At 33.5% G+C, this 13,213-nt stretch overlaps 1 protein-coding gene and 1 non-coding gene across 13 annotated transcripts in view; one reads left to right on the top strand and one right to left on the bottom strand.

Annotated features, from left to right (window-relative positions):
* The window catches only part of Kiaa0586 (KIAA0586 ortholog), a 183,569-nt gene that overhangs the window by 18,695 nt on the left and 151,661 nt on the right, over nt 1–13,213 (top strand). For all 12 annotated transcript variants that reach the window (XM_076850421.2, XM_076850413.2, XM_076850419.2 and 9 more), the window contains 3 exons: nt 8,438–8,591; nt 11,365–11,520; nt 12,923–13,046. In XM_076850421.2, the coding sequence (XP_076706536.2) occupies nt 8,438–8,591; nt 11,365–11,520; nt 12,923–13,046 (434 nt within the window). The remainder of the gene's footprint in view (nt 1–8,437; nt 8,592–11,364; nt 11,521–12,922; nt 13,047–13,213) is intronic.
* On the bottom strand, nt 10,428–10,530 carry LOC143396188 (small nucleolar RNA U13). The gene has a single exon (XR_013091059.1). It is a non-coding gene; the product is annotated as a small nucleolar RNA U13 (small nucleolar RNA).

Here is a 13,213-nt window from a genome sequence, read left to right as displayed (position 1 = left end):
GTTGGTTCCACAGTTTAGCTATTATGAATTGTGCTGTAATAAACACTGACATAGCTATGTCCCTTTAGTATGCTGTTTTTAAATCCTTTGAGTATACATTGAGGAGTGGACAGCTGGGTCAAAAGGTGGTTCCATTCCAAGTTTTCCAAGGAATCTTTATACTGCTTTCCATATTAGCTGCACCAATTTGCAGTCCCACCAGCAATGTATGAGTGTGCCTTTTTCCCCACATCCTCGCCAACACTTATTGTTGTTTGTATTCTTAATAGCTGTTATTCTGATTGGAGTGAGATGAAATCTTAGAGAGTAGTTTTGATTTGCATTTATCTAATAGCTAGAGATGTTGAACATTTTTTCATATATTTGTTGATTGATTTTATATCACCTTCTGAGAAGTGTATGTTCACTTCCTTGGCCCATTTATTGATTGGGTTATTATTATTTTTTTTGGTATTAAGTTTTTTGTGTTCTCTATAATATCCCAGAGATTAGTGCTGTATCTGATGTGCATATGGTAAAAATTTGCTCCCAAGCTGTAGGCTCTCTCTTCACCTCCCTGATTGTTTCTTTTGTTGAGAAGAAGCTTTTCAGTTTGAATCCATCCCACTTGTTGATTCTTGATTTTTATTTCTGATGCTAGAGGAGTCTTTTTAAGGAAGTCGGGGCCTAATCTCACATGTTGAAGATTTGGGCCTCCTTTGTCTTCTATTAGGTGCAGGGTCTCCAATCTAATTCCTAGGTCCTTGATCCACTTTGAGTTGAGTTTTGTGCATGGTGAGAGAAAGAGGTTTAATTTCATTTTGTTGCATATGTATTTCTAGTTTTCCCAGAACCATTTATTGAAGAGGCTATCTTTTCTCCAATTATGTTTTTGGTGCCTTTGTCTAATATAAGATAATTATAATTTTGTGGGTTAGTCTCAGTGTCCTCAATTCTGTGCCTTTGGTCTCCGAGTCTAGTTTGGTGCCAAAACAATGTTGTTTTTGTTACTATTGCTCTGTAGTACAGTTTAAGGTTTCGTATAATGATACCACCTGCTTCACTGTTCTTGCTAAGCATTGCTTTAGTTATTCTGGGTCTTTTATTTTTCCAGATGAATTTCGTGACTGCTATCTATTTCTATGAGGAGTGTCATTGGTATTTTGATTGGAATTGCATTAAATCTGTATAGTGCTTTTGGTAGTGTGGTCATTTTGACAATATTAATTCTGCATATCCAGGAACTCAAGAAAGATTTTTCCATCTTCTGAGGTTTTCTTCAGTTTTTTTCTTTAGCATTTGGTAGTTTTCATTGTAGAAATCTTTCACCTCTTTTGTTAGGTTGATTCCCAAGTATTTTATTTTATTGAGTCTATTGTAAATGGGATAGTTTTCCTAGTTTCTCTTTCAGAGGATTTGTCACTGATATACAGAAATGCCTTTGATTTATGGGTATTGATTTTGTATCCTTCTACTTCCCTGAATTCATTTACTAGTTGTGGAACTTTTCTGGTGGAATTTTTTAGGTTTTCTAGGTATAGAATCATATTGTCAGCAAATATTGCTAATTTGAGTTCTTCTTTTTCCTGTGTGTATCCCTTTATTTCTTTTGTCTGTCTAATTGCTCTGGCCAGTGTTTCAAGAACTATGTTATAGAAATGGTAAAAGCGGGGCTGGGGTTGTAGCTCAGAGGTAGAGAGCTTGCCTACCATGTGTGAGACTCTGGGTTCGATCCTTAGCACTACATAAAAAATAAAAATAAAGACATTTTGTCCACATATAATTAAAAAATAAATATTAAAAAAAAAAGAAATGGTGAAAGAGGGCATCCCTGTCTTGTTTCAGTGTTTAGAGGGCATGCTTTCAATTTTTCTCCATTTAGAATGATGTTGGCCTGGGGCTTAGCATAGATAGCTTTTATAATGTTGAGATATGTTCCAGTTATCCCTAGTTTTTCTAGTTTTGAACGTGAAGGGGAGCTGTATTTTGTTGAATGCTTTTTCTGCATCTATTGAGATGATCATATGATTCTTATCTTTAAGTCTATTGATGTGATGAATTACATTGATTGATTTCCATATGTTGAACCAACCTTGCATCCCTGGGATGAACCCCACTTGATTGTGGGGCACTATGTTTTTGATACGTTTTGTATTTGATTTGCCAAAATTTCATTGAGAATTTTTGCATCTATGTTCTTTAGAGATATTGGTTTGAAGTTTTTTTTTTTTTTTCTTTAATGTGTCTTTGCCTGGTTTTGGAATCAGCATGACATTGGCCTCATAAAATGAGTTTGGAAGTGCTCCTTCCTAAAATAAATTGAAAAATATCTTCTTCTTTAAAGGTGTTGTAGAACTTGGCTGTGTATCTATTTGGTCCTGGGCTTTTCTTGGTTAGTAGGATTCTGATGGTGTCTTTTATTTCATCACTGTTTAAATTGTGTGTGTGTATATCATCCTGATTCAATATGGGCAAATCATGAGACTCTAGAAATTTGTCAGTGCCTTCGATATTTTCTATTTTATTGGAGTACAAGTTTTCAAAATAATTTCTAAGTATCTTCTGTATTTCTGTAGTGTCTGTTGTGATATTTCCTTTTTCATCACGTATATTAGTAATTAGAGTTTTCTCTCTCCTCTTCGTTAGCATGACTAAGGGTCTGTCAATTTTATTTAGTTTTTCAAAGAACCAACTTTTTTTGTCAATTTTTTCAGTTGTTTCTTTTGTTTCAATTTCATTGATTTCAACTCTGATTTTAAGTATTTCCTGTCTTCTACTGCTTTTGGTATTGATTTGTTCTTTTTCTAGCGCTCTGAGATGTAATGTTAGATCATTTATTTGTTGACTTTTTCTTCTTTTAAGGAATGAACTCCATGCAATGAACTTTCCTCTTAGTACTAAATACCTTCGAAGTGTCCCAGAGATTTCCATGCATTGTTATCTGTGTTCTCATTCACCTCTAAGAATCTCTTAATCTCTTCCTTGATGTCTTTTGTAACCCATTGTTCATTCAGTAGCATATTATTTAGTCTTCAGGTGTTGGAGTAGCTTTTATTTTTTTAATCTTATCATTGATTTCTAATTTTATTTCATTATGATCTGATCAAATGCAGGGTAGTATCTCCACTTTTTTGCATTTGCTAAGAGTTGCTTTGTGGTATAATATATGGACGTTTTAGAGAGGGATCCATGTGTTGCAGAGAAGAAAGTATATTCATTTACTGAAGGATGAAATATTCTGTATATGTCAGTTAAGTCTAAGTTATTGATTGTATTTTTGAGTTCTATAGTTTCTTTTTCAGATTTTGTTTGGAAGATCTATTCAGTAGTGAAAGAGGTATGTTAAAGTTACCCAAAATTATTGTGGTCCATTTGACTCTCGAACCTGAGAAGAGTATGTTTGATGAACGTAGACGTACATTGTTTGGGGCCTATAAATTTGTTATTGTTATGTCTTGTTGATGAGTGGTTTTCTTAAGGAATATGAAATATCCTTTTTTTATCCTTTTTGATTAACTTTGGCTTGAAGTCTACTTTATTTGATATGAATATGGAAACCCCTGCATGCTTTTGCATTCCATTTGTGAGTGGTATGATTTTTCCCAGCCTTTTACCTTCAGTTTGTGAATGTCTTTTCCTATGAGATGAGTCTCTTGCTGGCAGCATATTGTTGCAGCATATTTTTTAAATCCAATCTATGTTTTATTGATTGGTGAGTTTTGGTCATTAACATTCAGGGTTATTATTAAGACATGATTTGTGTTTCCAGCCATTTTTGTTTATTTTTGAAAGAGGTGTGTTAAAGTTACCCAACTTGACTTGCTTTCTCCTTTGATTAATTTTTCCTTTAGTGTAATAATACCTCCCTTTGCTCTGTGACTTGCAGTGTCAGCTGACTTCAGAGCCTGTGTGAAGTTCCCAGGTGCAGGCAGGCTAGTGCACATAGGGGACTATGTCTGCTGCTGTAGAGTCCCAAGATGGGGGCAACCCGGGGAGCTCCACATTGTTAGATCAGGGTCCACACAGGGGTGGCAGCTGGAGTTCCTACCCTGCTGGGTGTCCTCTGTGGTGGCTTTGTCCATGATTTCTGCTTGAATGGGTGGCCAAAAGTTCTTTGCGGGTTCAGCTGTTGGCCACTGGTCTTACTTGGGTATCCAGTAGTCCTGTGTGGATGAGTAGTTGGGAGACCTACTCAGATGCTGAGGCCTGGAGCCCTAGATGGGCAGGGTGCTTCCTGGGAGGGCGGGGAGTGGGAATATCATTGGTAGAGAAGCTGTATTCTCACTACTTGAATCCCATGTCAAGAAGCTATGCAGAATGCTGCCTCCCTCTGCCCCGCCATCTTGGATCTCCTCAAGAATGACAATTTGTAATGTCTTTTGAATATGAGGTTCTGGCTTATTACAGAAAGAAGAATTATCTTCTCAAAGAGCTGAGTACATAGTTACTTATTTCGTTTGGAATTTCCAAGTTTTGGAATACTGTTCAACCCTCAAACTTTATTTTTTTTTAAAGAGTGAATGCCATTGGGGCTGGGGTTATGGCTCAGTGGTAGAGTGCTTGCCCAGCATGTGTGAGGCACTGGGTTCCATCCCCAGCACCACATAAAAATAAATAAACAAAATAATGATATTAAAAATTGACACCATGTTTTAAAAAAAAGAGTGAATGCCATTGTATATTACTTTTTTTCCTGGTTAATGCACAATTTTAGAACTCAAAAAAATTATATTAAGTTAGAACATTCAGAAGAAAGTACAAAAATAAGCTTATTAGATTTTAATATAGTATCACAAAGTGAAGATTAAAGTGCTACAATTTTTAAAATTTAATTTTTTGTAATTACTATGACATATTAATTGTACAAATTAACGGAATTCACTGTCATGTTTCCAGACATCTTTTATTGATCAGGTCCATCCATCCTCCTTCTAACTGTCCCCTTCCCCACCCCAACATGTATTCCTCTCAGTCCTTAGTAATCCATCTTCTTTCAGGTTTTTTTCCCCTAATTTCCACATATGAGAGAGAACATGTGATGTTTGTCTTTCCGGCTTATTTAATGACTTATTTAGCTATATCCCCAGTCCTCCCATTCAATCCATTTATTTGCAAATGACAGGATTTTATTTTTCTTTATAGTTAAATAATATTCCTTTGTGTGTATATGTATATACACAAAGGAATATATATATATATATATATATATATATATATATATATATACACACACACACACACACACACACACACACACACACACTGTATTTTCTTCATCTATTCATCTGTTAAACAGGCATCTAGGCTGGTTCCAAATGTTGACTGTTATGAATAGTACTGCAAAAAACATGGGCATGCAAGAATTTCTTTTGAATGCTGACTTCATTTCTTTTGGATATATACCCAAGAGTGGGGGATAGCTAGAGCATATGGTAGTTTTCATTTTGGTTTTTTGAGGAAACTGTATCCTGTTTTCTATAGTAGTTGTCCTAATTTCCATTTCTACCAGTCCGTATATTAGCATTCCATTTTCTCCACATCCTTGCCAGCATTTAAAAAATTTTTGGTAATAGCCATTTTAAATGGCTAAGATGAAATTTCTTTCTTTCTCTTTCTTTCTTTCTTTCTTCCTTCCTTCTTTCCTTTCTTCCTCCCTTCCTCCCTTCCTCCCTTCTTCCCTTTCTCCCTTCCTCCCTTCCTTTCTTCCTTTCTTCCTTTCTTTCGTACTGGGGATGGAACCCAAGGCTTTGTGCATGCAAGGCAAGTACTCTACCAACTGAGCTATCTCCCCAACCCTGATGGTATTGTAGTTTTGATTTCCACTTCCCTGATGAGTAATATTATTGAGAATTTTTCATATATTTGTTAAACATTTTTCTTTTGAGAAGTGTCTATTCAGATCATTTGCCCATTTTAATTGGATTACTTATTTTTTTGTTAAATTTTTAAAATTCTTTATATATTCTTGATATTAGTCCTCTATCAGAGGAATAACTAGCAAATATTTTGTCTCATTCTGAAGGTTGTCTCTTCACTCCATTAATCATTTACTTTGCTATGCGTTAGCTTTTTAGCTTGATGAACTTCTGTTTATCAAGTTTTGCTGTTGTTCCTATGCTTTGAGAGACCTATCCAGAGAATCATTGCCTAAATATATATATATATTTTGTACTGGGTTAGAACTAGTGGTGCTTTACCACTGAGCTATATCTGCTGTTTATGGATACCCAGTTTTCCCAGCATCATTTGTTAAAGAGGCTGTCCTTTCTCTAGTTATGCATTTGGTCCTTTTGTTGAGGATCAGTTGGCTCTAGATACACAGGTTCTCAAGTTTGTTTCAATGTTTTTTTTTTTTAAATGTCAATACCATATTGTTTTTATTACTGTGGTTCTGTAGTTTATCTGGAAATCAGATATTATTATGCCTCTAGCTTTGTTCTTTTTGTTTAAGGAAGCTTTGTTTATTTAGGTTTTTCTGTGTTTCATATGAATTTTAGGATTGTTTATTCTAGTTTTGTGAAAAATGTGATTGATATTTAAATGGAGGTTGCACTGAATCTGTACATCTCTTTGGGTCATATAGGTAATTTTGGTTGTGGGCTTGTTGTACATAGCCTTTATTATGTTGAGGTATGATCCTTCTGTATCCAATTTGTTTAGAGCTTTTGCCATGAGTGGGTATTGAATTTTATCAAATATACTTTCTGTGTTTGAGATGATTTTGAAATGAATATGTGATTTTTCTTATCCTTCATTTATTTTTGTGATATATTATTTTATTGATTTGCATATGTTGAAAACCATCCTTATATCCCTGGAATAAAAACAACTTTATCGTGATTATATGATCTTTTTGATAGGCTATTGAATTTGATTTGCAAGTATTTTATTGAAGATTCTTACATCTATATTCATTAAGGGATATTGGTCTTTAAGTTTTCTTTTTTTGGTGTGTTCTCATCGGGTTTTGTTAACAGAGTAATGTCAAGACTTCTTTACAAAGCTTATCTTGAGCTTTTCATGAGATTTTTAAAATTAATTTATTTATTCTAATTTGTTATATATGACAGCAGAATGCATTTCAATTCATATTACACATATAGAGCACAATTTTTCATTTCTCTGGTTGTACACAAAGTAGAGTCACACCATTCGTGTCTTCATACATGTACTTAGGATAATGATGTCCATTTCATTCCACCATTTTTCATGAGATTGAAGATAGTATTTTATTGGAGTGACTATAGGCATACAAATTCAAGTTTTTGTAAGTACTCCCGCCTGACTAAAATTGTGTGTGTAGCGTATTTTCTAGAGAGAGGCTGGAAATGATTTGATCAGAATGCCAGTACCCAGTAGATAAATAACTTTCTTCTCTGAGCCTTGAGTTCTTTGCCTGAAAAAATTTTTTTCCTTTCTCTTTACTTTTCTTTTTGTTCACAATAAAAGGAGATGACACACTTGAAAAGCACATTTATTTCTTGATTTCTGTTTCTGTGTGTGTTGCTGGGGCTTAAATCCAGGGCCTCCAGCATGCCAGGCAAGTGCTCTACTACTGAGTTTCACCTCCAGCCCAGCTTGATTTCTTAAGGACAGGGTCCTACTTTGTTGTAAGTAAGTGCCCATCCTTTCATAACTAAATGCATAGTTTATTGACTCTGGTTTTGGAAGGACAGAATCTTTGCTAACTCAGTTGTGTTATGTATAAAGCTTGTACTTACAGAGAAAGATGAAGTTGTGGTGACATAGTAGGTATATTAATCATTCAGTAACTGCTTAAATGAAATTAGTTATCTGTCCCATCTCATTTATTTAAAGGGAACTCAACCTACTTTTAGGAATTCTATAAAATGATGTCTATTTTAGCTTTTGTTGATCTGACTTACACTCTCTTTTGAAATCAGTTTCATTAGTTAAAATATATATTTCCGGTATTTAAATTAATAGGGCTGAAAACAATGTTGTCACTTTAATTCCCATTATATATAAATTCATATACTGTTGCTGCTACTAAGCATAAGTATGGCTTTTATTACTATCAAACCTTTTTCTAACCTTTACTTCAAATGATGTCTTACACTGCAGGATTTAAAAGATGAAATGCTTTGGTTTAAAATTATTTGGTGAAAGTAGAGGTCTAGAGTTAGGGCCCTTCCTTCTTGGTCCTCTCTTAGGCTGCTTCCATGATTCTAAGCCCTTACTTAGGTAGAAAGGAAGACACTGAGGCTAGAATGGTTAAAGAAAATGATTAACAGCACAGAATAGTTAGACAGCCCAGTCTTTACTACCTCCTTCCATAGTATTTCTGTTACTACTGCAGTAATAGTTGCTGTGTTAGGAATATATTCTCATTGTTTCATAAATGTAATAAAATTGTTTACAAGTCCAGTAAGAAATCTCAATATACTTTATCATCATACTAAATGATATTTGAAATTAATAATTTTATTTTTTCTAGACTCATTTTATTAGTGCTGCACTAAAGACTAATAGTTTTCAGCCTGGTAGCGTGCTTCCTTCCAGAGCAGTGGAAAAGTATTCTGTAAAACCAGAACATCCTCATCTTGGTAGCAGCAATCTGTCTTCACATCACACATATACTTCCAAACAAGGTAAAAATATTTAATTTCTTATGGACTAAAAATGTAGGGATTTTCTTTGTGCTATATGAACTGAAAACTTATTCACTAAGTGGTGAGATTCTTACAAAATTTCTGAGTCTTTGTTTTATAAAATTCTTTTTATAGATTAAGTAAATTTTAAATTATTTTTCAACTTGTTCAAATTATGAATCATGTCCTAATTTATGGTTTTAAGTAATAGCCTTTATAAGTTATCAGAAACCCTTAGAAATTTAGAAAAATTAACTTATAAAATTCTCCAGTTTCTCTGACAAACTGCATATTTATTGTTTTTCTTGATTGTGTCAGGAAAAAAACAACTGAGTAAAATTATATGCTATTGTAATCCCCTCTTATTTGAAGTTTGGCTTGTTGAGGTTTAAAATTGTCCATGGTCACCTGTGGCCTAAAAATATTAAATGGAAAATTCTAGAAGTAAACCAATTACAAATTTTAAATTGCATGCTGTTTTGAGAGGCATGATGAAATCTCATACTGTCTGGCTTAGTAGTTTTGCCAGGACATGTGAACGATCCCTTTGTCCAGTGTATCCACACTGTACTGTTTGTGTGTACAGGTAAAAGATAATACATATAAGGTTTGGCATTATCTTTAGTTTCAGGCATTCATTAGGGTCTTGGAACATATCTTCCCAAGAGTAGGGGAGACTACTATATTTCTAAATATTTTCAGTTTGACTAATATAAATCTGTTTATAGAACTAAAAATTTATAATAACAAAGAAATACACAGCTTATTTCTTAAACTTTTGGAATTTAAAATAAATGAACAGATATTTTTCCAAATTATTGATGTTTTAATAACATTAATGAAAATCAAAGGACTCTTCATTTAATGATGTACAGATCTGTGTATATCTAATATTTGTTAGAACATTGTTGTATCACAGTCATTAAACACTTTTTTTACTTATAAGGTACGTTTATTTTGCAAATCAGCAGTTCTTACAACACTGTTATGAAGTAGTCTGAGTCAATTTTTAAGTTGTAAAAAGGAATATGAAATACAGAAAGGTTATGACTGGACTGTTCAAGGTTACTACATTGAGAGTTAGGACATGAGAGCAAGGTCAAGAGCTCTGATTTCAGTGTGACTGAGCCTTGATCCTTCTACATAAGTGGACACTTTTCCCCCTAGTATATTTACTCAATTCCACAGAATAATTTTGTTTTTGTAGACTCAAGCTGTAAAGAAGAAAAAATGACTGTTTTATCGATTGCATACTTAATTTATTTCAGTGTTTATATTAGTTACAATAACAGAAATAAAAGAAAAACTTAGTTTAATTCAACAAACTCAACAATTAGCCCTGCGAGGTGACACACACCTATAATCCTAGTGGCTAGGGAGGCTGAGGCAGGAGGTTGAAAGTTCAAAGTCAGCCTCAGCAAGAGTGAGGTGCTAGGCAACTCAGTGAGACCCTGTCTCTAAATAAAATACAGAACAGGACTGGGGATGTGGCTTAGTGGTTGAGTGCCCCTGAGTTCAATCCCTTGTACCCCTCTCCCCCCAAATTCAGCAAATTAAACTTTTTATTTTTCTGTATTTTTTAATGAGTATGTGTCACTTTTAGATAGTTTTTTTTTTTTTTTTTGAGAGAGAGAGAGAGAGAGAATTATATTTATTTTTTTTGTTTTCGGCGGACACAACATCTTTGTTCGTATGTGGTGCTGAGGATTGAACCCGGGCCGTACGCATGCCAGGCGAGCGCGCTACCGCTTGAGCCACATCCCTAGCCCTACTTTTAGATAGTTTTAATTGTAGCACAAATACAGTTTTGTATTTTTTCTTTTTTTTTTTTTCCAAAATAGGATGGGTAATGTGCTGACATTATAACAAGTTTATAGAGAGGCACATCTGATACAACAGTGTGAATACACAGTCATCACACCTATGACCTGAAAAGGATCTGTATTTCTTTTTTATTAGCATATTGAAAGCATTTCTTATGTTTTATATAATTATTTTCACCAGTTTAATTTTTTCTTTTTTCAGAGTTGGGGATTGAACCCAGTACTTCATGCACACTAGTCAAGCATTCTACCATTGAGCCATACCCACACCCTATAATTTTAAAATTTAATAACAAAAAGTCTATTGACATGACTTACCTTGAGGTTGAACAGTTAGGTAGGTTTTAGGGGTTTTTTTTTCTTGATAAATAATACAGTAATGAATATCATCACATATTTAACACTTTTTAAAGTTTTTTTCCTTATGATAAATTCCCAAGGGTAATGTTATTTAGGTTGGTATATTGCTACATGGTTTATCAGTTTTCATTACCATGAAAAATGTCTAGATATACCATTTTCACCACAACTTTAATAGTACTGAATGTTGCCAGGTACGCCAGCCTCAGCAATGGCGAGGCACTTAGCAACTCAGTGAGCCCCTGTCTCTAAATAAAATACAAAATAGGGCTAGGGATGTGGCTCAGTGATTGAGTGCCCCTGAGTTCAATCCCCGGTACCACACACACACACACACACACACACAAAAATGTTATTATATTGATTTGTGTTTATAGCTTTAGTGAAAAATATTTAGTCTATTTCTTTTGACTTCTAGTTAAGAATGAAGTTATTTTTCTACTTATTTGTTAATAATTTATGTATTTATCAATCCTGTGTACTTTTGGTTTTATTTTTAATGTACAGGAAAGAATAATACTCTCTAATTTTTAAATTTTAACAAGCAAGTTAAATTTCTTATTTATTTTCTATTAAAACACCTTTAATAGAGTTTGAAGATATGGATTTTAATGAACAAAAATCTCCTTTGGAGACACCAGCACCTCGCAGGTTTGCCCCTATACCTGTTTCAAGAGATGATGAAATGTCAAAGAAGGAAAATCCCATAGAAGAAAAAGAAAACATGGAAATGTTAGGTCAGAGAGGTAAGAAACAATTATAGATATACCTGCCTTGATTAGACCTATTTCAGATTAGGAAATTGTCCTGAAATTTTGTCACTCATGATTTGGAATTCTTGGTGTGCCCTGTAACTAGACTGATATCTCTATTTTCACTACTTTTCTGTAAATGATATTTATGGGACAAATCAGTCTTCTTTAGATTATCTGTAGGAGTTGAAGGTATACATTTATAGTTATTTTTACTATCTCCTACAGGTTATTACTTAAGCTTTTATTAATATAAAAAATAATGCCTTGTTGAAGGTAAGACTGATCATTTTTAGAATGTGTTTCCTTGTATTGTTTTTAGGTGTGAATTTCAATAATAAAACTCAGGGAAGTTAACATTTATCACCATGTTTCTCTGGAAAAAGTGCTAATATATGAACTATTTTACTAGAAAACAAGAACTTTTATAAGTGACCTGAAATAATAGTGTGCTACAGTGCCTTAAAATGTAGCCCTTCTAGTAAAAGTAAATGAAAATATTAAGCTGTAGGCTTTTATTCTTATATTCCTTTAAATGCATTCAAGTCTTACCTTAGGCAAATTTCAAGAATTTAGAAGATAATAAATATTTATTAAAGAAACCAATTTTACGAAAAGTAATTTGTTATGTAGTCTCACTAAAAACAAGGCTAATGGAAAGATCCAAGTAATTGTGAGGAAACAAACCTCCTTTTTACTGATTTACAAAATAGTTCAATTTCTGGAGTTTTGTGATAATGATAGTTCCCTCTGTGACAGAGACAAATTTAGTCTTTTTGCCTAATATAATTCATATTTTTACCAGAGTGGTTTATATGAGGTATAAATATTTAGTGTTACTTGATGAGTGTATTTATAGTCTACTCTTCTGTCTTAATCTGTTTTCTGTTGCTATAATGAATTCCTATAGGTTGAGTAATTTGTAAAGAAAAGAGGTTTTTTTAGCTCATGATTCTGAAAGTCCAAGAGCATGGTGACTTATATGGGCTTGGCCTCTGGTGAGAGCTTGCTGGTTCTTGACATGGTGGAGGGCATCACATGGCACAAAAGGAAGCTAGTCCGAGAGAGCTTCGTTTTATAATGAACCCACTCCCTTGAAAAACCTGGTAACCCATTAATACATAAATGGATTAACTCATTCATGAGGACAGAATCCTCCTGACCCAATCACCTCCCAAAGTTCCTGGCTCTCAAATACCAATAACATATAACTTTAAGGATTAAGTTTGTAATGCCTGAAATTCAGGGGACACATTAAAACCATAGCAATTGTGGAGTATTTTAAGTAGATAGTCATAGAAGCTGATTTAGGCCAGAGTACAGACATAGTGAGATGTTATGTAAAGGAGAAATTAATTAATATTTGGAAAATGATACTATATTTTTTCTATTACAGGAGATGTAAGACTGTTGGAACAGATTTTGAATAATAATGATTCTTTGATTAAAAAAAGTGAATTGTTAGACATAACCTCACTAACTAGGCCGACAATGGAATGGAAACTTGAGAAAAAAAACAGGTAAAAATAAGAAATTGGAATGCAAGCTAAACTAGAAAGAGTTTTGTTCATATTTCTAAAGTTTATTTATGAATATTAATAAATTATTGTTTTTAAAAATTATATTCAATTTAGATACTATTTTCTGATTCTAATGTATCTTTCTCTTTTTCTATAACATAGTAGGA

This window comes from Callospermophilus lateralis, chromosome 3 (assembly GCF_048772815.1).
Source record: "Callospermophilus lateralis isolate mCalLat2 chromosome 3, mCalLat2.hap1, whole genome shotgun sequence".
Lineage (NCBI taxonomy): Eukaryota > Metazoa > Chordata > Mammalia > Rodentia > Sciuridae > Callospermophilus > Callospermophilus lateralis.
This window is presented reverse-complemented; position numbering and strand designations above follow the sequence as displayed.